Source organism: Chiloscyllium plagiosum, unplaced genomic scaffold, assembly GCF_037043375.1.
Source record: "Chiloscyllium plagiosum isolate Xiang-an unplaced genomic scaffold, Cpla_swu_hap1 HiC_scaffold_18, whole genome shotgun sequence".
Classification (NCBI taxonomy): Eukaryota; Metazoa; Chordata; class Chondrichthyes; order Orectolobiformes; family Hemiscylliidae; genus Chiloscyllium; species Chiloscyllium plagiosum.
This window is the reverse complement of record NW_028270156.1, coordinates 47,458,104-47,479,963: the sequence shown is the minus strand read 5'-3', so window position 1 is coordinate 47,479,963 and position 21,860 is coordinate 47,458,104. Positions and strand designations below refer to the sequence as shown.

At 40.5% G+C, this 21,860-nt stretch overlaps 1 protein-coding gene across 1 annotated transcript in view; it reads right to left on the bottom strand.

The window, feature by feature from the left end:
* LOC122557836 (serine/threonine-protein kinase BRSK2-like) overlaps positions 1 to 21,860 on the bottom strand; it is a 966,919-nt gene that overhangs the window by 149,720 nt on the left and 795,339 nt on the right. Inside the window, 1 exon segment of the mRNA XM_087996588.1 lies at positions 3,877 to 3,910. Coding sequence (XP_087852714.1) covers positions 3,877 to 3,910 — 34 coding nt within the window.

Sequence of the window (21,860 nt, the reverse complement as noted above, 5' to 3'; positions counted from 1 at the left end):
CAAGGGACATGGCTGGTTAAGTCAGCATTTATTGCCCAACCCTAATTGCTTTTGAGAAGGCGGTGGTTAGACATATTCTTGGGAAGCTGCAGTCCAAATGGCCTAGGTATAGTTACAGTATTGTAAGGGACTTGCAGGATTTTGATCCAGCAAAAATAAATGAAAGGCAATACAGTTCTGAATCAGGTTGATATATGGCTTGGAGGGTATCTTGCAGGTAGAGGTATTCCTATGCATCTGCTACCCTGGTCTTTTAGGTTATAGAAGTCATAAGTTTAGAAGGTTCTATCAAAAGGAGTCATGATGAGTTGCTGCTGCGTACCTTGTCGATGGTATGCACAGCTGTCATTGTGCATTGATGACCATGTGAGTGGAGGTTTAATGTGGGGTGACAATTAGGCAGGCTGCTTTGTCTTCGATGACTTTAAGCTTCTTGAGTGCTAGCGAGCTTTGAGAAGATGTGTAGCTCAGGATATGAGGTTCTGGATGTAGGTTTGCTCACTGTGCTGGAAAGTTCATTTTCAGATGTTTCCTCACCCTATTAGGTAATATCAGTGGGCCTCAGGCAAAGCACTGCTGATAATTCCTGCTTTCTATTTATATGTTTGTGTTTCTTTGGGTTGGTGATGTCATTTCCTGTGGATAAGTCACTTCCTGTTCATTTTCTCGGGGGTGGTTAATGGGGTCTAACTCGATGTGTTTGTTGATAGAGTTCCCATTGGAATGCCATGCTTCTGGGAATTCTTGTGCGTTTCTTTGTTTTGGCTTGTCCTAGGATGGTTGTGTTGTCCCAGTTGAAATGGTGTCCTTCCTCATCTGTTTGTAAGCATACTAGTGAGAGAGGGTCATGTCTTTTTGTGGCTAGTTGGTGTTCATGTATCCTAGTCGCTAGTTTTCTGCCTGTTTGTCCAATGTCATGTTTGTACAGTCCTTGCATGGTATTTTGTATATGACATTAGTTTTGCTTGTTGTCGGTGTAGGGTCTTTCAAGTTTATTAGCTGCTATTTTCTTGAGTGCTGTTACAGTTACATCCATATGGGCAAATAGAAAGTATTTAATCACACTTCTAATATATACTTTGTGGATTATGGCGAGGAATTGGGGAGACTGAGGTCAGTTACTCACCACAGAACTCCCGGACTGACCTGCTGTCACTGCCATAAGATTTATTTGGCTAGTCTGAGTTTCTGGTCAATGGCAACTCTCAGAGTTGATAGTGGGGGACTCAGCAATGACAATACCACTAAACATCCACAGGAGGTGGTTAGATTCTCACTTGGTTGAGATGTTCAGTGCCTGGCATTTGTACAATGCAAATATTCCTTGCGCCTTATCAGCCCAATCCTGGATCTTGTCTAGGTCTTGCTGTGTGTGGATGAGAAGTTGCAAATGATGCTGAACTTCATGAAATCATTACCAAAACCTGGCCCCTGCCATTTTGATGATGGTAGGGGAAGCAAAGGTGGACTGCAATTGGAATACCTGCGAACACAGAAGCAACTGTACGTGGAACTAACTTAACTCAATCTGATTTTCATTAAAGGGATATTGAAAACATATGAACCTTTGATGTGGTTGGAGAAGATCTAAACTAACTGCAATTTTTTGAAAAGGTACGGTACCCTCCTGGAGAGGTTATCTACACTCACAGGCATGGTTCTGGGACATACTTGGGAGAGGTAAGATGCTGTATGAGGTAGTCAAAATTAGAAATAAATGAAAAGGAAATAAACTCATTTGACCTATCAAAGGTAGCTGTCAAAGGACATTTTCATAGCATTTACATCTCAAACATTTAAACATTTGAAAAAAAAACTTTGTAGTTTTTAAGAAAAAAAACAAATGCTGATTATTTCACCCTTTTTCTTGACAGGATGGTTATCATTACAAGATTATTACTGCATGACTGGCTTTATAATCCAATATCATCATAGTGGATTCTTGTCAGATTACAGCTTCATTTACAGCTTTGAATTGAAATGAAATGAAATGTTGTAAAGGCCAATGATTGTTGAAGAATTGCACGTTATTAAAAACAAGTTACCTGATACTCATTTTAGGTGTTGTTTATAGAGCTGTTGTTCAAGCAGTGTGGGAGTTAGAGCTAAGGGGTGTGTGGAGATATGGCTGGCAGCAAGTAACTTTTTGGTCTGTAAAATGGTGACCAGACCACATTTATATAGCTGGTCCATAGAAAAATAGTTCGACCATCCTTCAACTCCTCTCTTATTGCAAATAATTGCATGTTAAGTGAAATCTGAATTAAAACTGCATTTGGGCTGTATGTGTATGATTAATGTCTGTCAGAAGCCTGTATCCTAATAGAATATGTTTCAAGAGGTTGAAGAACAATAATGTTCCCATCCCAGCAGTATAGCAATGGTAGAAATTGGGTAATTAATAAAATATTTAGCTCATGGGACTGCTGTTTGATCACTTGTGACTTTATCCTCTCAGATGGCAGTAAACTGAACACATTAGTGGGAGTTGCTGTCCCTATTTTGCATTGTAACCCTATAGATGACATCCTATATGTAATAGATCTATACATTAAACATTCATAAAATGAAAAATATATGCACACATAACTTATATAGTTTAGCTTTATAGACTGTCAAATGCTCATCAAACTGTAACATGAACATTTGTGTCTCCCTTCACTGCTGCTGTCTGACCTGTTGCATGTTACCATCCTTTAGAATTTCTGGTATCTGCAGTATTTTGCTTCATAATGTATTACTTGTTGTTAATACTTGTCATTATTCTGCATCACTGGTACTGCCTCACCATCGCCACGATCTTTATGAAGCAGTTTTTCTTTATACGCCTTTTGCTACTTGGCAATCCACAAGTGCATTTTGCAACAAGAGCTCTGGTTGCAATGGTAAAGAAACTGCATTGTTGTTGAGAAGATGAGGTTCTGTCTTTCAATTTGTTGGTTTGAACCTGCTCAACCACAGAAACTGCACTGCTGCCAGCAGAATTCAGCACAGTCAGAATAAAAGGCAACATGTGGCGTCTCAGAAAAGGTGTTTTACTTACAAAGCTGGCTCTCTAGTTGCTATGTCATGCTAGAAGGCACCAGTTCTAATCTACTTCTCAGTTACAGGATTTTAGTCATTAGAACAGTGGGAACCTCCAATGGCATTTCTATAAGGATAACAGTTGGCATTGCTTTCCCCAGCTAGTTTACGTCCCCTAGCCTCAGCTGATGGTATTGAACAGTTAAAATCCAAAGACGTTTGTTGATGTTTCACCAAATACGGATTTCTCAGTAGGTATGGATCTCCATTCTTAACCAGGTAGAAGGATGATATTTCATTTATATTACTGCTCAGGGAGTAGGAATAACAATGAAGGATGTCATAGTTGCAGTAGCATGAGAGGAGTTAATGCCTTTTCTAATGTCTGGACTATGCATAATTTTCATGTAAATCATAGAAGGCAGGAGGAAAAGCTACAGGGCTTGTTGTAAAAAGGCAGTGAAAAACAAAGAGTAGCAGTCTCAGGAGAAGCAGTGAGGAATACAACCCCAAAGGTGAGAAAGGGACAAATTAGTTGGATCTGATTTTATACCATTGTCCAAAACATATTTCCAGCACAGAACAAAATCCTGAATGAATTGTGTGCAGTGTCTGAAACAAACTCATTATTGTAATGAATCTCAATTTTTTTTTATCCTTGTTTGTTTCCTTGGTTTTGAGTATTTTTAAACAACATTACATATTTTTATGCTTCATTACACAAGGTATTTAGATGGTAATATATGAAAACATTTGTTTTCCAATATTTGCCTGAACAAGCTATTACTATCTTTATGATGGTTTGCATTCAAATTAAGAAACAGCCATTAAGTTCTTCCTTGGTTTGCTTACCCTGATGACTTCAGGACAGGCGTAATGAGGTGAGCTAAAAGAAAAGAAAGCAACACAGTTAGTTCATCCCACTGAAGAACTACAGGGTGATAAATCCTTTACATGAGGTGCTGGGTACTTGCCATTGACAAATGATATATGCTGCAAAAAATGTATTTGAAGATAGTTTGAAGATTAATGCACTTGAAATTGGATGACAGACAAAAGGAAGAAAAACAAATGTATAGTATATCCAAAGAGTACAAATGCTGACATAATACATATTTATAAGGTAGGGCTGAACCAATGTAAAACATACCAACCAAATGTATTGAACTCTTTTAAACTTACAGTCATATTTTGATCTGGCTATGAGATAATTTTCTCTCAGCTTCTTTTCCCACCCTTGTCAATTTTGATTTATTTACCTGAAGAATGAAGGGATCTTTTGCTGCAGTAATTTGGGGAAGTGATGGCCTAGTGCTATTATTGCAAGACTATTAATCCAGAGACTGAGACTAATAATCCAAAGACCCAGGTAAACTTCTGGGGAAAAAAAAAGAGGTTGCTGGAAAAGCTCAGCAAGTCTGGCTGCACCTATGAAGAGAAATCAAAGTGAATGTTTCGGGTCCGGTGACCTTTCCTCAGAATTGAGAGCTTCTGGGGACCCAGGTTCAAATCCCACCATGGCAGATCGTGGAATCTGAATTCAATGAAGTATCTGGAATTAAAAGTCTAATGATGACTATGAAACAATTTCTGATTGTCAGGAAAACCCTATCACTAAGGTTCACTAAGGAAGTTAACTTCTGTCCTGATCTGGTCTGCCCAACATGTGCCTCCAGATCCACAGCAATGTAATTGACTCTGAACCATCTTCTGGGCAATTAGGGATGGGAAATAAATGCCGTCCAGTCAGTGATGCCCACATACTACAAAGATTTCTGAGGTAAGCTGCTAAAAATCTGGCAAGAATGACTTTCTGAATTACTGACACTCTGTCTTTACGGCTTTGATAAGAAACTGGCTGTGACTGTCAAATTCTACCAAATTACCCCACATTTTGTAGATTAATAGAGTGCCATTTGATTAATTTGTATTACACTATTTTTAAACACACTCCCATTTTGGAAACTCCTTGTTATCATTTTTCAATAGAAAATGGGACTGATCGGATCATAGTATTTTTCTCCTAACCACAATAATTCATCTTGTGAATGCTGTGGAGTTTGAAATATCTAAAAAGGTTATGAATATAAGTCAGTGAAAGTCCACATTATCAATGCATTTGTTAATAGAATTGTCCAGAAGGAATAGCACTCAACCTGCTCACTAATGAATTGACTTGCCTGCCCTGTTTTACAATAGTGATGATGGATATAAAATGCTCCTCAGCACAAAAGAAATAAGGAATGCATTTTTCAGTACAGAGACTTAACTTTAATTGGAGTCCAGGCAGATGGTCAGTTAACTCCTAATTGCAAATCACCTTCCCAATGTACACTTAATAGCATAACATTGACATTGAAAATCATTAAGATTCCAACAACTGTGAGTGCACTTAAGTGTACATCATTACTTTAAAATCAGTAAGTTATCCACTCATTAAACCCGATGCGTGGACAACACTATGAACTGCTTTTGTCCTTTTTTAAATTGATGCCACTTTATTGGCTTTAGGAAGAGAATGCATTGTTCAAACATGAGTGATCCTGTGCAGTTAATCTTTAATAAATTTTTATCAAGGTTTGGAAAATACAATTCATTCATTTTTACATTAATTGTCAGTGAATGGTCAGATATTAAACGGATACTAATATTGTTCTCATCAAATATAAAGAAATTCTAACACCATTAACAAACAATTAGGGAATTGGCTTTTGTGAAACTATAGGACCTGCAACACTTTTGACCAGATCAAGAAAATTTATCAGATACCAAGTCTCATATGGATGGATGTAAATCAATATTTTACTTATTTCCTTGACATATGCCCCCAATTGCCAGAAGAATCATAAGACAAGATGGTCAAGATATAACTAGGAGACCATAATATTCGGGAATTTTCTTGTCCTTGTTGTCTATAATTCTGAACAATCTGACTTGAAAGGGTTCAGAAAAGATTTACAAGGATGTTGCCAGGGTTGGAGGATTTGAGCTATGGAGAGAGGCTGAACAGGCTGGGACTGTTTCCCTGGAGCGTCGGAGGCTGAGGGGTGACCTCATAGAGGTTTACAAAATTATGAGGGGTATAGGTAGAATAAATAGACAAAGTCTTTTCTCTGGGGTCGGGGAGTCCAGAACTAGAGGGCATAGGTTTAGGGTGAGAGGGGAGAGATATGAGATGGATCTAAGGGCAACTTTTTCACACAGAGGGTAGTACGTGTATGGAATGAGCTGCCAGAGGAAGTGGTAGAGGCTGGTACAATTGCAACATTTAAAAGGCATTTGGATGGGCATATGAATAAGAAGGGTTTGAAGGGATATGGGCCGGGTGGTGGCAGGTGGGACTAGATTGGGTTGGGATATCTGGTCGGCATGGACAGGTTGGACTGAAGGGTCTGTTTCCATGCTGTACATTTCTATGACTCTATGAATGCAGTACAAATGCCCACTTAGCAATGGATTTGCACTTCATCAAGAAGCATAGGCTTTGTATCTGAATGCACAAAACATTCAGAATGAAATTAATGAATTAACAGCATAAATAAGCACAAATGTGTATGATTTGGTGGTGAGTATTTAGATGTGGTTGCCGGGAATTGAATATTCAAGGATAATTAGTGTTTTGGAAGGTAAGGCAGGGAAGAAAGGGAGATTTTAGGAAAGGAAGTGATCAGTGCTCCAGCAAGAAATGATATCAACACTGGAGATCAAGATGTAGAATCAGTCTGGGTAGAAATAAAAACTAGCTAGGGAAAATCGTCCCTGGTATGAGCAATCCAGAGATACCCAAACAGTAGGAGAAAGTGAGAACTGCAGATTCTAGAGATCAGAGTCGAGAGTGTGGTGCTGGAAAAGCACAGCAGGTCAGGCAGCATCTGAGGAGCAGGACAATCGACGTTTCAGGCATAAACCCTTCCTGATAAAGTGCTTATGCCCAAAACGTCGATTCTCCTGCTCCTCAGATGCTGCCTGACCTGCTGTGCTTTTCCAGCACCACACATCCCCATACAATAGTACAATATAAAGCAGGAAATACTGATGGCTTGTAAGAAAGGTGCAGCAATAATCATGGATGATTTAAATGCGCATATAAATTGGATTAATCAAATTGGCAAAGCTAGCCTCAAGGAGAGTTCGTTGAATGCACCAGGGATTGTTTCTTGGAGTATAATTGTGGAACCAACTAGGGAGCAGGCTATTTTGGATTTGTTATTGTATAATGAGGGAGGATTAATTAATGATCTCACAGTAAAGAAGCACCAAGGGGAGAAGCATCATAGCATGCTAGAATTTCAAATTCAGTTGGAGGTGAGAAACTGGATTCTTCCACGAGTGTTCTGGAGTTAAGCAAAGGTAATTATATAGGCATGAGGATAGGTCTGACTCTAATGGGCTTGGAAGTAAGACTAAAAGGTAGGCCAGTTGATGAGCAGTGACAGATGTTTAAGGAGCTAGTCAGTTACTACCAACTAAAATATATTCTAGAAAGGAAGGGTGAGGACAGTGGAAAAATCAGTGGATTGGAAAAATGCCAATGTACCATCCATATTCAAAAAGGAAAGAGGCAAAAAGCAGGAAACTACAGACCAGTTAGTTTGTTGTTGGGAAATTGTTCAAAATCATTATGAAGGATATAATAATAGGACAGTAGGAAAGTCAAAACACAATCCATCAGAGTCAGAATGATTTTATAGAAGGGAAATTGTTTTTGACTAATTTGCTATATTTCTCCAAAGATGCAACTAGCAAGGTGGAAAATAGGGGTACTATACATGTAGTATATCTGGATTTCTCAAAAGGTATTTGATAAGGTGCCACACAAAAAGATTAATACACAAGATCACATGGGATTAGGGATAATGTTTTAGCTTGGACCAAGGATTAGTTACTAAAAGAAAGCAGAGAGTTAGGATAAATGGCTCTTTTTCTGGTTGGCAAGCTCTAACTAGTGGGTACCATAGGGATCTGTCTTCCGGCCCAAACTATTTACAATCTGTGGTAAAGGATTGGGTGTGGGGATAGGAACTACTATAACCAAATTTGCAAATGACAGTAAAATAGTTAGGAAAGTAAATTGCAATGAAGAAATAATCAATCTGAAAATGAATATGGATAAGTTAGGTGAATCGACCAAAATTTGGCAGATGAAGTTTAACGTGGATAAATGTGAGATTATTCATTTTGGTCAGAGGAATAGAAAGGCAACCTATTCTCCCAATGGTGGGAAACACACGGGTGCTTTGGTGCAGAGGGATCTGAGTGTCATCATGCATGCATCATAGAAAACTAGCATTCAGGTACAGCAGATAATAAGGAAGGAAATGGAATTATGGCATTTATTTCTAAAGGAATAGAGTATGAAAGTAGGGAAGTGCTACTGCAACTGTACAAGGCATTAGTGAGACAGCACTTGGAATACTGTGTACAATTTTGTTCCCCTAACTTAACGAGGGGTACCGTTGCATTGGAGGCAGTTCAGAGGAGGTTCACTAGAATAATTCCAGAGATGAGGGGTTTGTCTTATGAAGAGACATTGAGCAGTTTAGGCCGATAACCTCTGGAGGTTAGAAGAATGAGAAGAGATCTAATTGTATAAGGTACTGAAGGGACTTAACAAAGTGGATGTAGAGAGATATTTCCTTATGTGGGCAATCTAGAACAAGAGGTCATAGTTTTAGGATAAGACATAGCAGATTTAAAACATAGATGAGGCGAAATTCCTTCTTTCAAAGGTCTTGAATCTGTGGAATTCACTACTTAGAAATGGTGGATGACGGGACTTTGAATAAATTTATCAAGGAGATAGACAAGATTTTTATTTAGTAATGGGTTGGAGGGTTATGGAGAGTGGGGAGGAGAGTGGAGTTGAGGGTGAGGGAAGATCAGCTATGATTGTGTTAAATGGTGGATCAGGCGCAAGGGGCTGAATTGCTTAGTCCTGCTCCTAGTTCTTATGTTCTCTGCCTGTAAAGTGGAACATCTCTCGATTGAACTGAACAAAAGGAACTTACAAAAGTTGATGGCAGGTGAGCTAAGTGACCAGTGGAAAAGTCACTCAACAACAAGATTAACTCAGTGTTGGAAGCCACATAATTCATTTCCAATCTACACGATGAACAGCCTCCCAATCGTCCCAGCCAGATTATTATTGACTGCTTTGTCTGTCCAACTATTCTTCTCTTTCTTTGGACTCTATATCTACCTCTCTGTTACTCTTTTCCCTCCTCCCCATCCTATCTTCTGCATATAAACTGACATTTTCCAAGCTACCATAGATTCTGAGGAAGGGTCACCGTACCTTAAATGTTAATTTTGATTTCTCTTCATAGGTGCTGCCAGACCGGCCAAGCTTTTCCAGAAACTTCTGTTTTTTGTTTCTGATTTACAGCATTGACAGTTCTTTTGAGATTTTTTTTCAGTTAGGAATATGACCTGAATAGATTCTCAGTTTTGACATCAAGAATTCATGGGAGCAACAAGATACTTGGTACACAGAAAAAAGTAATGCAGATTACTTTAATGCAATTGCAATATTTTTGACGATATTAGCCAAAAGCCCGAACACAATGTCATTCATAGAGACTGACTTGGAAAACATGAAACAATTTCACTGTTAAAAGAGGGCATGTTTTCCATGGTTACAACTGATGAATATATTTGGAACAGATAAATGTGAACTCAGTCTGAATATAAACAATGCCATGTCTGACAAGGGACTGTAAAATGCAGACACTGGGTGTCAGGAATTGAAATATTTCATTGCTCAATGCTAATATTCTCCATATTTATAGGACCAGAAATTTATGTGCGCAATAAAAGAATTTCTATACAAATGAATAAAAAGTTGTCCCATCGAGTGACCAAACTAATAACTGCCAAAATTACACAAAGTACAGCGTACATGCTTGAAATAGTTTATTTTAGAGTCACAGTGTCATACAGCATGGAAACAGACCCTTCGGTCCAACCAATCCATGCCAAATATCATCCCAAACTAAACTAGTGCCACCTGTCTGTACTTGGTCAACATTTCTCCAAACCTTTTCTATTCAGGTACTTATCGAAATGCCTTTTAGATGCTGTGACGATCTGCTTTCACCACCTCCTTTGGGAGTTCATTCCACATATGAACTATTCTCTGTGTAAAAATGTTGCCCCTTGTTCTTTTTAAACCTTTCTCCTCTCATCTTAAAAATATGCCCCCAGTCTTGAAATCCCCCACCCTAGTGAAAAGACACCTGCCATTCACATAATCCATATCATTTATGATTTTATAAACCTCTATAAGGTCACCCCTCAACCTACTATGCTATAGCGAAAACAGTCTCAGCCTATCCAGCCTCAAACCCTCCATTCCCATCAACATTCTGATAAATCTTTTCTGAAGCAGAGTCTCAGCAAATAATATTTTAGAACCTGATTCTAGAAAGTGCCAAATAACCTTTACAGCATTGTTCAGCTACATATTATCTTTCTCTATTTTACTTCCATGCAACTGCTCACTCTGATTTTCTTGTCAGCAATATTACAAAATCCCAACAGGAAGGATTGCAGAATAAGCCCCAACCTAACCATTTCTGGATGAAGTTCCAAGTTCAAATAAGACCTGGGACACCAATCACCTTACGGTCTTTTATATGTTCTGATTGATAAGCCATCATGGTGCAATTCCCTGAAAAGAACTGCAGCCAACACACATTCTCCAGCTGTACAGCTTTCTACTTTCTCTGGCACATAAAAATTGATTATTTGAATATTCATTATTAATGAGTAATGAGAATATTCATTTTTACATCCAATAATCATTTACTGAGATTAATAGTTCTATTCAAACAGAAATTAATGCAGTTAGCTCTACCCAAAAGTTTAGCTAGCAGCAAAAGGATGTTCAAATAATAGTGAAATATTTGTACATTTATCATATTTTTAATTGTTCATTTAATTATTAACCCACTGAAGAACTGTTTAATATTATAGTATCTCAAAATTGCTCTGCCACAAGAATCCAATTTTTCACCTATTCACTAGGACAAATTATTCTGCCTTTATATTTGGTCCAATTCTTTTCAACTTCCATTAGTCCCAAATGAATCTCAGGAGTGTTATCACAAAAATAACACTTCTTAACTTCTTAGTGTTTATAACCCTAGCTGAGCTGCTGGTTCAGTTTCCATTGCAATCTTCATTTTTTGTTGCAAACAACATTTTACATCCACACACTACAATAAATATTTTAATTTGGTTCAAGGATCATCATTGGCCTTTGTAGCTGCCTGCTACAATGCTAAACTTTGGAGTTTTACCACTTGGGTAAGTTGGCTTTCCACAGCTTAAATCCAAGAACATGTAGGTCATAATGACAACTTACATTTGTGCAGTACCAGCAACATAGCAAAACATTTCAAAGTAATTGAAGCTTGATGTGAAATGTGAACAAAGTGAAAACTAACGGCGGTGGATAGGGGGTCAAGTCCCACCTGCTATAGAAGTGTGTAATACCACCTCTGAACAGATTGATTAGACAAATAGGTAAAGGGCATCGTAACATAAACTATTTAAAAATGGAGAGTTTTAAAAATGGTGAGAGATATCAGAAGTGAAGAGAATTTGAGGGATAGGTAGAAAGAAGTCACTGATGGTAGAGCAGAGGGTGGAAACTGCGACTGGAGAACTTTGGAGATATCAGAAGAAGTAAAACCAAGGAGATATTTTCAGATATGTCCAGTTCTGAATGAGGTCACTGAAACTGAAGCATTAATTTTTCTCCACAGATGCTGCCACACCTACTGAGTTTTTCCATCAATTTCACAATTTTGTTGCTTACTTCCGGCATCTACAGTTCTTTTGGTTTTCTGAGATATTTTAGAAGAGGGCAGACATACAGTAGGTGGGCTTTCATATCTCATGGATAAAATCACAATTGTCAATACCACTGAGCCACAAGACATAAGGGGTTAAATTGACTTGCTAATCTCTTTTAAAATACCTGAGCTCAGCTCTGTGATTGTTACAGCAGGTCAGTATGGCTGCACTAGTGATTTAGGGGGAAGGTGGATGGGAGAAAAGCAAATCAAGCTGGCTTTATACTCTCATGTACCTATGGACAGTTGGGAGTACAAACTGAACCACGCTAAATATCATGGTCTTTTGTAAATGGCCTTCTGGCAGCGTCTTGTTTCATTTATTCATTATGGACAATTCAGTGAGATGCTTAGTAAGTTTGCAGATTACATCAAAATTGGTGATGTTGTGGACAGCGAAGAAGGTTACCTCAGAGTACAATAGGATTTTGATCAGATGGGCCAATGGGCAGAGGAGTGGTAGATCGAGTTTAATTTAGATAAATGTGAGGTGCTGCATTTTGAAAAGACAGATCAGGGCAGGATTTGTACAATTAATGGTAAGGTCCTCGGGAGTGTTGCTGAACAAAGAGACCTTGGAGTGCTGGTTCATAGTTCCTTGAAAGTGGAATTGCAGGAAGACAGGATAGTGAAAGCAGCGATTGGTATGCTTTCCGTTATTAGTCAGAACATTGAGTATAGGAGCTGAGAGGTCATGTTGCTGCTGTACAGGATACTGGTTAGACCACTTTTGGAATATTGTGTGCAATTACGGTCTCCCTCCTATTGAAATGATGTTGAGAAACTTGAAAGAGTTCAAAAAAGATTTACAAGGATGTTGCCAGGGTTGGAGGGTTTGAATTAGAGGAAAAGGCTGAATAAGCTGGGCCTGTTTTCCCTGGAGTGTCGGAGGCTGAGGAGTGACCTTTTAGAGTTTATAAAATAATTAGGTGCATGGATAGGGTAAATAGATAAGGTTTTTTCCATGGGGTGGGGGAGTCGTGAACTAGAGGACATAGGTTTAAGGTGAGAGGGGAGAGATTTGAAAAAGACATACGGGGCAACTTCTTCACACAAAGGGTGGTGGCTACATGGAATGAGCTGCCCGAGGAAGTGGTGGAGGCTGGTACAATTACAACACTTAAAAGGCATCTGGATGGTTATATGAACAGGAGGGGTTTTGAGGGATATAGATCATGTGCCGGCAAATGAGACTAGATTAAATTAGGATATCTGGTCGGCATGGACGAGTTGGACCAAAGGGTGTGTTTCCATGCTGTACATCTCTATGACTTTATGCTGTAATAATGCAGACATCAATACAAGTATACTTCATGAGGAGTCCTTTCTTTGGGCAGAAAATTGGAGAAGCAAAGGATCATTGAACTTAAACCTTATCTGTTTCCTTCTTCACAAATGCTGAGTGTTTCAATATTTTCAACTTCTTTTTCATACTCCCAGCATACATATATGGAGATCTACAATTTTCCTACACCTTCCACAGAATAATCCTGACTACCCAAAATGAAACTCCTGAGACACGCACACGTCCTTTGATGAGATAACAAGAAAGATTGAGGAGGCTAGTGCAGTAAATGTCATCTACCTGTATTTTAGCAGTTCATTTGACAAGGTTCATTTGGTAGGCTGGTAAACAAAGTAAAAGACCTTGACGTTCAAGAAAGAGTGGTAAATTAACTTGAAAATTGACAGTGGCAGGAAGTAAAGGGTAATTTTTGATGGATATTAATGTGACTGGAACACTGTTACTCCCGAACGCCACAGGGCTTAGTTGCTGGTTGCTTGCATTTTTACAGGGCAACCCCCATATCCACGGATCTGGTTTCCTAGTTTCAGTTACCCGCGGTTTACTGCGGACTGAACATATTATAGGGAACGTTCCAGAACCAGGGACCAGGAGGCTGCCAGGAAGGTACGTTTCCCATTTAAATGAACGGGTTTGCTCCTGTCCGCAGTTCCGGGCAGAACTTGGAACATATTCCCCATGGGAATGGAGGGACTACTGTAGTTTATGTAAAATAGAAATCTTTGGAGTAATTGAATATTCGGCAAATTAAACCCCATCTATTTACAAAATTATTCTGGAACATCAAATCACATCATTCCCCTGGAATGGTTAATAGGAGGAGCTTGCAATGATATATGCATAGCATCCATATTTGTTTCGGAAAACCTGCTACATGATAAAATTAAATCGTTTTATCATATTGTTGTCATTCCAAATTGAATTATTTCTGTCAGTTCCTTGAGAATGCTGTCAATAATCTGACAAGATAGGTAATATCTTGAATTACATTATGTAAGCTCCTTGCATTGAAATCTTTCTGGTGGTAAAGATAGAGCTGTTTGAGCAGATGACTTTGGTTGCAGGACTCCAGGAATAAAGTTACCATGAGAGTCTTTTTCAGGAATATACTCATCTGACTGCTCAGAGATCATCAGAAGATCCATCCAGCCTGTAAACACTTTGCAAAGTGTTACATTTTACAGAGTGCAGCCTCACAAAATTTTACTTCACTCTTTTCTCCATTCTGCACTGCCTCTGAAAACAGAAGAGAAGCAATGTGCTTGTGCTGAGGTTTATGTAAACGAAAGCAAAAATGTTCCATTGGTCTTTCTATGCTCAAGCTCTGCGAAACACAGCCATCACTGTGTAAAACTTCTGCAGGTTACAAGTTAGATTCACTTGCATCAAGATCGGCTGATGCTGGCATTGATAGCTCTTCATTTGCTTTTTCCTAACTTAGCTTTGGTGCTTTGGAAACTCAGTCAGGAGATTCAAGCCAGCTTATAATATTTTCCCTCTGCACATATTCAAACAAAGTCCAGAGAATATTGTCACAATGACCAAAGAGTTCTCAGTGCCAATCACAAATACTGATGCATGGGGCTTTTCGTAGTGCCTGTCTCTGGCTAGAAGTGTTGGGTTCATATTTCACTTGCTCCAGGTGTGTCATCACATGTGAACAAGTAGATTAAAACTATCTAAACACTGTCACAGATGTTATTAGGTGGAAATTTGGAATAAGCAGTCCCAATTTTCACACATCACAGTTCTTGAACTATTTTGCATCAACATAAGTTCAAGGCTTTGACCTCAAACAGACTTTCGAAAATCTGATTCTGCTTCAAGGTCTGTCTTTTCTCTTTTCAGATCAGGCAGACTTCACAAAAATGCTCATTTATCAGCATTTTCTATTGTCATTTCATTTTTGATGCTGTTATTTTCTGTAAGAATTGTGTTCTGTTGTAGCCTTTCCCAATGCGACTATCATTTTGGTAAGGCAAATCAGGGCAGTATTTATACACTTGATGGTATGTTCTTGGCAGGTGTTGCAGGTACATAGTTCCTTGAAGGTGGAGTTGTAGGTAGACAGGGTGGTGAAGGCGGCATTTGGTCCACTTGCCTTTATTGGTCAGCATATTGAGTATGGGGGTTGGGATATCATGTTGCAGCTGTACAGGACATTGGTTAGGCCACATTTGGAATACTGCATGCAATTCTGGTCTCCCTGCTATCGGAAGGAAACTGTGAAACCTTAAAGGGTTCAGGAAAGATTTACAAGGATGTTGCTGGGGTTGCAGGATTTAAGGGAGGCTGAGTAGGCTGGGGCTATTTTCCCTGGAGGGTCGGAGGCTGAGGCGTGACATTATAGAGGTTTACAAAATCATGAGGGGCAGGGATAGGGTGCATAGCCAAGGTCTTTTCTTAGGCTGGAGAGGTCCAAAACTAGAAGCTATATATTTAAGGCAATTTAAAAGGGACCTAGGGGCAAATTATTTCTTGGAGAGAGTGGTGCATGTATGGAAGTGAACTGGAGGACGTGGTGGAGGCTGGTAAAATTACAACATTTAAAGGCATCTGGTTGGATAAATTAATAGGAAGGGTTTAGAGGGATAGGGGCTAAATGCTGGTAAATGGGACTGAATTAATTTAGGATATCTGGTCAACATGGGCGAGTTGATCAAAGGTTCTGTTTCCATGCTGTACAACGTTCTCTTTATGACTCTAATGCATGAGAAAGAATCCAAAAGTCAGGATTTGGCTGCATTTTGTTACTACACATGTCAGAATTTCATGTCCCATCTTTATGAGGCCATAATGAATTAGAGTGAAAGCAGTTTTCCCTACTCCTCACCTGTTGTATGGACAGGCTACTTAGATAGCATACCACTGCCCTCAGAAACACAAACCTTACATTGCTTTGGGTAAATTTGAATTGCATCAAGCTTTTTTGGAGGGTTTCTTTCCATGAAGCCTAGTACATTTTCTTGATATATTTTACCAAATCCACCTCAACAATTGCCTACAATGTCTGAGCGCATCTCTAACACTGATTTCTGCCCCATCTTACTATGCAGCTGTTCTTGGAAAACCTGCCACTCAATGGATATTGTAGAATTACTGGCACTCCTTGTGTTGCACCCTCATTTGATAGCACCATCAGTGTGGAGCTGCACTGTATGGTTCCCGACGTTGTTCCCCCAGGCACTACAGACAGGGGGAATTCAGTGGCCTGGTTTGCCGGTAGGGTCCTGAAAATCCTGCTGGATGAGATGCTGCTGATGTGGGCCTTTCTCCTTCCCAAGACCAGCAGCGAAGGTCAGGATATCAAATCATTGTTTGCCAGATGAAAGCTGTCTCAGCCATCTGGAGGAATACACAACAATGCAGCAAGAAGGTCCTTCTCCGTTCTCAGTTGTAAGTGCCATCATTGTCTCTTTGATATCTCACTCTCTCTGATACTGTACTCATCTCCCATGCTCTACCACTCCCACTGCTGTTTGCAGTATCTTCCCCATCACTGTCACCCAGCCTGAACTCTGACAGCACTAACCCTGCATGGCCACCTCATGAGCTCAGGACACCTTCCCAGTTGCACCAATATGAGCTGTACCACCCACTTTCATCACTATCAATACCTGTCTCTCTCATTCCAGGAGGAAAGCAGCTTAAATAGGGCAGAAAGAGTGAAGACTGATGGTAAAGCCGTCCATCATTCAGCTCCTCAGCATAACTTGCAGAGGATCCTGATGTATAGCTTGTTTGAAGAGTTTGGTAAGGTAGAAAGCTAAATATTAATCAGGCAAGTTTAACTTTAACAAGTTGTTCAAAAAGGAATAATGACTATCAATTTGCAACTTGCCACTGGCTAAGAAGAATCTCGCTATCCTGCTGATGAAAAGCATAAAAATGGGACAAGTAGCTTCTGATGCAAAGATGTGTCTTGCCATAATTGCTGCCCATTTCTGCTACATATCTCATCATAGTCCACATCACTCAGACCCCTACAAAATTCTACTCATTGTCTCTGAAAGCAAGGAAAGATGTATAAAGACATCAGGATCTGGGCTTTCAACTTATATCAAGCCAACCTAAAGTAATACAAACCAATTTAAAACAAAGACAAAATATGCAACTAGTCAAGTTGACAACTTCATACCATACTCACCAACAGAGTATCTAAAGCTGTGGTAATCAACCACCCTGTGGGTTGGCAAGGTGATTCAGTGGTTAGCACTGCTGCCTCAAGTCGCTGGGACCCAGTTCAATTCCAAGCTCAGGCGACTGTGTGCAGTTTATACATTCTCCCTGTGCCCGCGTGGGTTTCCTCCAGGTGCTCCAGTTTCCTCCCACAGTCCGAAGTTGTGCAGATTACATGGATTGGTCATGCTAAATTGCCCATAGTGTCCAGGGATGTGCAGGCGAAGTGAATAGCCCTGGGAAATGTAGAATTACAGGAATGGGGTGGATCCAGGTGGGTTGCTCTTCAGATAGTCAGTGTGGACTCAATGAGCCGAATGGCCTGCTTCCACACTATAGGGCTTTTATGATTCTATGAATTCAAATCCAGCCCTATCACAGACCTAAGAACTCAACCCTCCATTAGAGGGCAGCAACCTCATTCCTGCACCAATATCGTTTTCTTGGCTGCATTAAAGTGAACTTTTTTTTTCCGCACCAGTCAGCAGCATCTTAGTAACTGTCCATTTGATGATGTGTGTGTCTTTGGGCACTTGGCTGTATTTTTATCTTCATGACATTTTCCGCAGACTGGAAGACCAGTTGTCAGGGCAGAAATAATTTCTTTTTTTTGAAAGAAACAAGAGCTGTGCTTGCAATTCTGCAATTAATGATTCAGTGTTCAAGTTAAAGGAAAGTAGAAGTTTCAACCAGTTTCAATTAAATCAGAAGCACTGCTGTACTCTCCACAAATGATCATTTCTGCATGTAGTTCTTCTATGTAAAAACCTTTATGGATATATTACAGATTTACACCACAATTTATTTTTAAAATTATTTTCAAAACACTCACGGGATAGAATCTCAATTTACTCACATTGCGCAAACAACAGTGAGAGATGTGTGAAGTAAGTTGTAAGAAAGCTTTATTAATATCACAGTATCATTATCAAATTATTTTGTGTACAAGATCAAAACTAAAATACCGTACATCCTGGTTTTCAGAAAATGTGCTCATTTTATTAGTATGAGGGAAAGAATCAAAAGAATTCTCCCTTGTGAATAATTTTATAATTATAGGAACACTGAAAAAGTAAATTCATTTTGAGGCTTTTCATTTGCCTCATCATTACAATTTGCAATAAGATGATAAAGCAATATTCACACTGTATGAGGGGACAGTGGTGTTTGGTTGGCAAATGGACTCTGATCAATAGAGGCATTGTGATGCACCAGTCACACATAACTGACAGTTAACTGTCAATTTTGGTTTAAATTTTAACAAGGCAGGTTGACTCTGATTGGTGAGCCATTGCCCTGAGAAGTGAACCAGCAGATAGCTGTCACCTCTTTTGCTACAATTAAACAGATGCTGGGTGTGTTCATGTCCTTTCTATCTATAAACAGCATGGCCCAGTGTATTAATGTGTAGCTTTCAGTACATGAAAATGTACCATACTGCCTGTCCAACTTAACGTCTGAATTTGTTGTTAGCGTAATACTTTGTACATCCAGGATTACATAGTAAATGATGTCCAATTGTGGAATCATATCTAAAGTTTGACACTGTCTTGAGTTTTTAAAAGGTGCCGTTTGGTTGGGTACAGTCAATATCTCACTTGTTTTGAGCAGCTAAAGGGATATGTCATATGATGTGATTTGCCAGCCTTGAGTCATATTTGGCATCACACCAGAGCTGAAATTCATAGACCACATTATTCATTTGTGAGATGGGCAGAATATCTTTTTGACTTGATGACAACTCCCTACAGGTGTATAATGGTAGTGGGAGTGTACTCAAGGGTGAAATCAGGACGGCAAAAAGGGGACATGAGAAAGCTTTGGCAAAAAGAGTTATGGAGAACCCAAACAGATTCTACAAATACATTAAGGACAAAAGAGCAACTAGGGGGAGAATAGGGTCCACTAAAGATTAACAAGACTTGTCTATGTATGGAACTACAGGTGATGGGCGAGATACTAAACAAGTATTTTGCGTCGGTTTTTTTTTTACTGTATAGATATGGAAGCTAGAGAGTGAAGCTTGGGGTGATAAATAGTGATGTCTTGAAAAGTGTCCACATTACAGAGGAGGTTTTTGAGAGATCTTGAAACACAAAGATGGCTAAGTTCTGAGACTTGATCAGGTGTACTCCACAACTTTGTGGGAAGTTCACGAAGTCATTGCTGAGACCCCTGCAGAGGTATTTGTACCATCAGTAGACACAGGTGAAGTGCTGAAAGACTGGAGATTGGCTAACATCATGCTATTACTTAAGAAATGTGGTAAAGAAAAGCCAGGAAACTATCGAGCAGTGAGCCCGATGTGTGTGGTGGGTAAGATGTTGTAGGGGATTCTGAGGGACAGGATTTATATGTATTTGGAAAGGCAAGGACTAATTAGGGATAGTCAACATGGCTTTGTGAATGGGAAATTGTGTCTCACTAACTTAACTGAGTTTTTTTTTGAAGAAGTGACAAAGAAGATTAATGAAGGCAGAGAAGTGGATGTCGTCTATGTACACTTCAGCAAGGCATGTGATGAGTTTCTGCCTGGTAGACTGGTTACCAAGGTTAGTCTCGGTGAAGCCGCGTGCTCCTATGAGGAGGTTGAACAATTTATCAACTCTATCAACACCTTCCACCCCGACCTCAAATTCACCTGGACCAACTCAGCAACCTCCCTCCCCTTCCTGGACCTCTCCATTACTGTCTCTAGTGACCGACTAACCACCAACTCCCACAGCTACCTAGACTACACCTCCTCCCACCCTACCTCCTGTAAAAATGCCATCCCTTATTCCCAATTCCTCTGCCTCCATCACCAGGATGACCAATTCTACCTCAGAACGTCCCAGATGGCCTCCTTCTTCCACGATCGCAACTTCCATTCCCACGTGGTTGACAATGCCCTCCAGCGCATCTCCTCCACTTCATGCTCCATCCCACCAATGCGACAAGGACAGAACGCCCCTGATCCTCACCTTCCACCCCACTAACCTCCGTATAGAACGCATCATCCTCTGGCACTTCTGCCACCTCCAAATGGACCCCACCACCAGAGACATATTTCCCGCCCCACCCCTATCAGCATTCCGAAAAGACCATTCCCTCCACGACTCCCTCGTCAGGTCCACATCCCCCACCAGCCCACACCCGACTCCTGGCACCTTTCCCTGCCACCATAGGAAGTGCAAACCCTGCGCCCACACCACTACCCTCACCTCCATCCAAGGCCAAAAGGGATCCTTTCACATCGGTGAGAAATTCACCTGCACCTCTACCAATGTCATCTATTGCATCTGTTGCACCCAGTGTGGTTTCCTCTACATCGGGGAGATAGGACGCTTTCTTACAGATCGTTTCAGAGAACATCTTTGTGACACCTGCACTTACCAAACCCATCGTCCTGTGGCAAAACACTTCAACTCCCCCTCCCACTCTGTCAAGTACATGCAGGTCCTGAGACTCCTCCACTGCCAAACTGATACCACCCAACACCTGGAGGAGGAACACCTTATATTCCGCCTTGGGACATTGCAATTACAAGGATAAATGTGGATTTCACCAGCTTCCTGATTTCCCCTCCCCCCACATTATCCCAATCCCAAGTCTCCAGCTTGGCACTGCCCTCCGGACCCGTCCATCACTCTCTCCCTCTAACCTATCACCTTCTCCCTCAGCTTCCTCCACCTATCGTTTTCCCATTTACCTCCTCCCAACCCTATCCCCCTCCCATTTTTCTCTCAGCCCCAACCCACAAGCCTCATTCCTGATGAAGGGCTTATGCTCGAAACGTTGATTCTCCTGCTCCTCGGATGCTGCCTGACTTGCTGTGCTTTTCCAGCACCACACTCTCGACTCTGATCTCCAGCATCTGCAGTCCTCACTTTACCCAGTCTGGTTAGCAAGGTTAGATCACATGGAATATAGGGACAGCGAGCTATTTGGATGTAACATTGATTTGAACGTAGCAGACATGGGGTGGTGGGAGAAGGTTGCTTTACTGACTGGAGGCCAATGACCAGCACAGTGCTGCAAGGATCGGTGCAGGGTGCACTGTTTTTTCTCATTTTTGATGATTTGATTAGATTAGATTACTTACAGTGTGGAAACAGCCCCTTCGGCCGAACAGGTCCACACTGACACTCCGAAGAGCAACCCACCCAGACCCATTCCCCTACATTTACCCCTTCACCTAACACTATGGGCAATTTAACATGGCCAATTCACCGAACCTGCACATTTTTGGACTGCGGGAGGAAACCGGAGCACCTGGAGGAAACCCACGCAGACACGGGGAGAATGTGCAAACCACACAGACAGTTGCCTGAGGCGGGAATTGAACCCGGGTCTCTGGCGCTGTGAGGCAGCAGTGCCACTATGCCGCCCAAAATGATTTTTATAAATGATGTGGATATGAGTGTAGGAGGTATGGTGAGTGGGTTTGCAATTGACACCAAAATCGGTGGTGTACGGTATTGGGAAGAAGGTTATCAAAGATTAAAATGGGA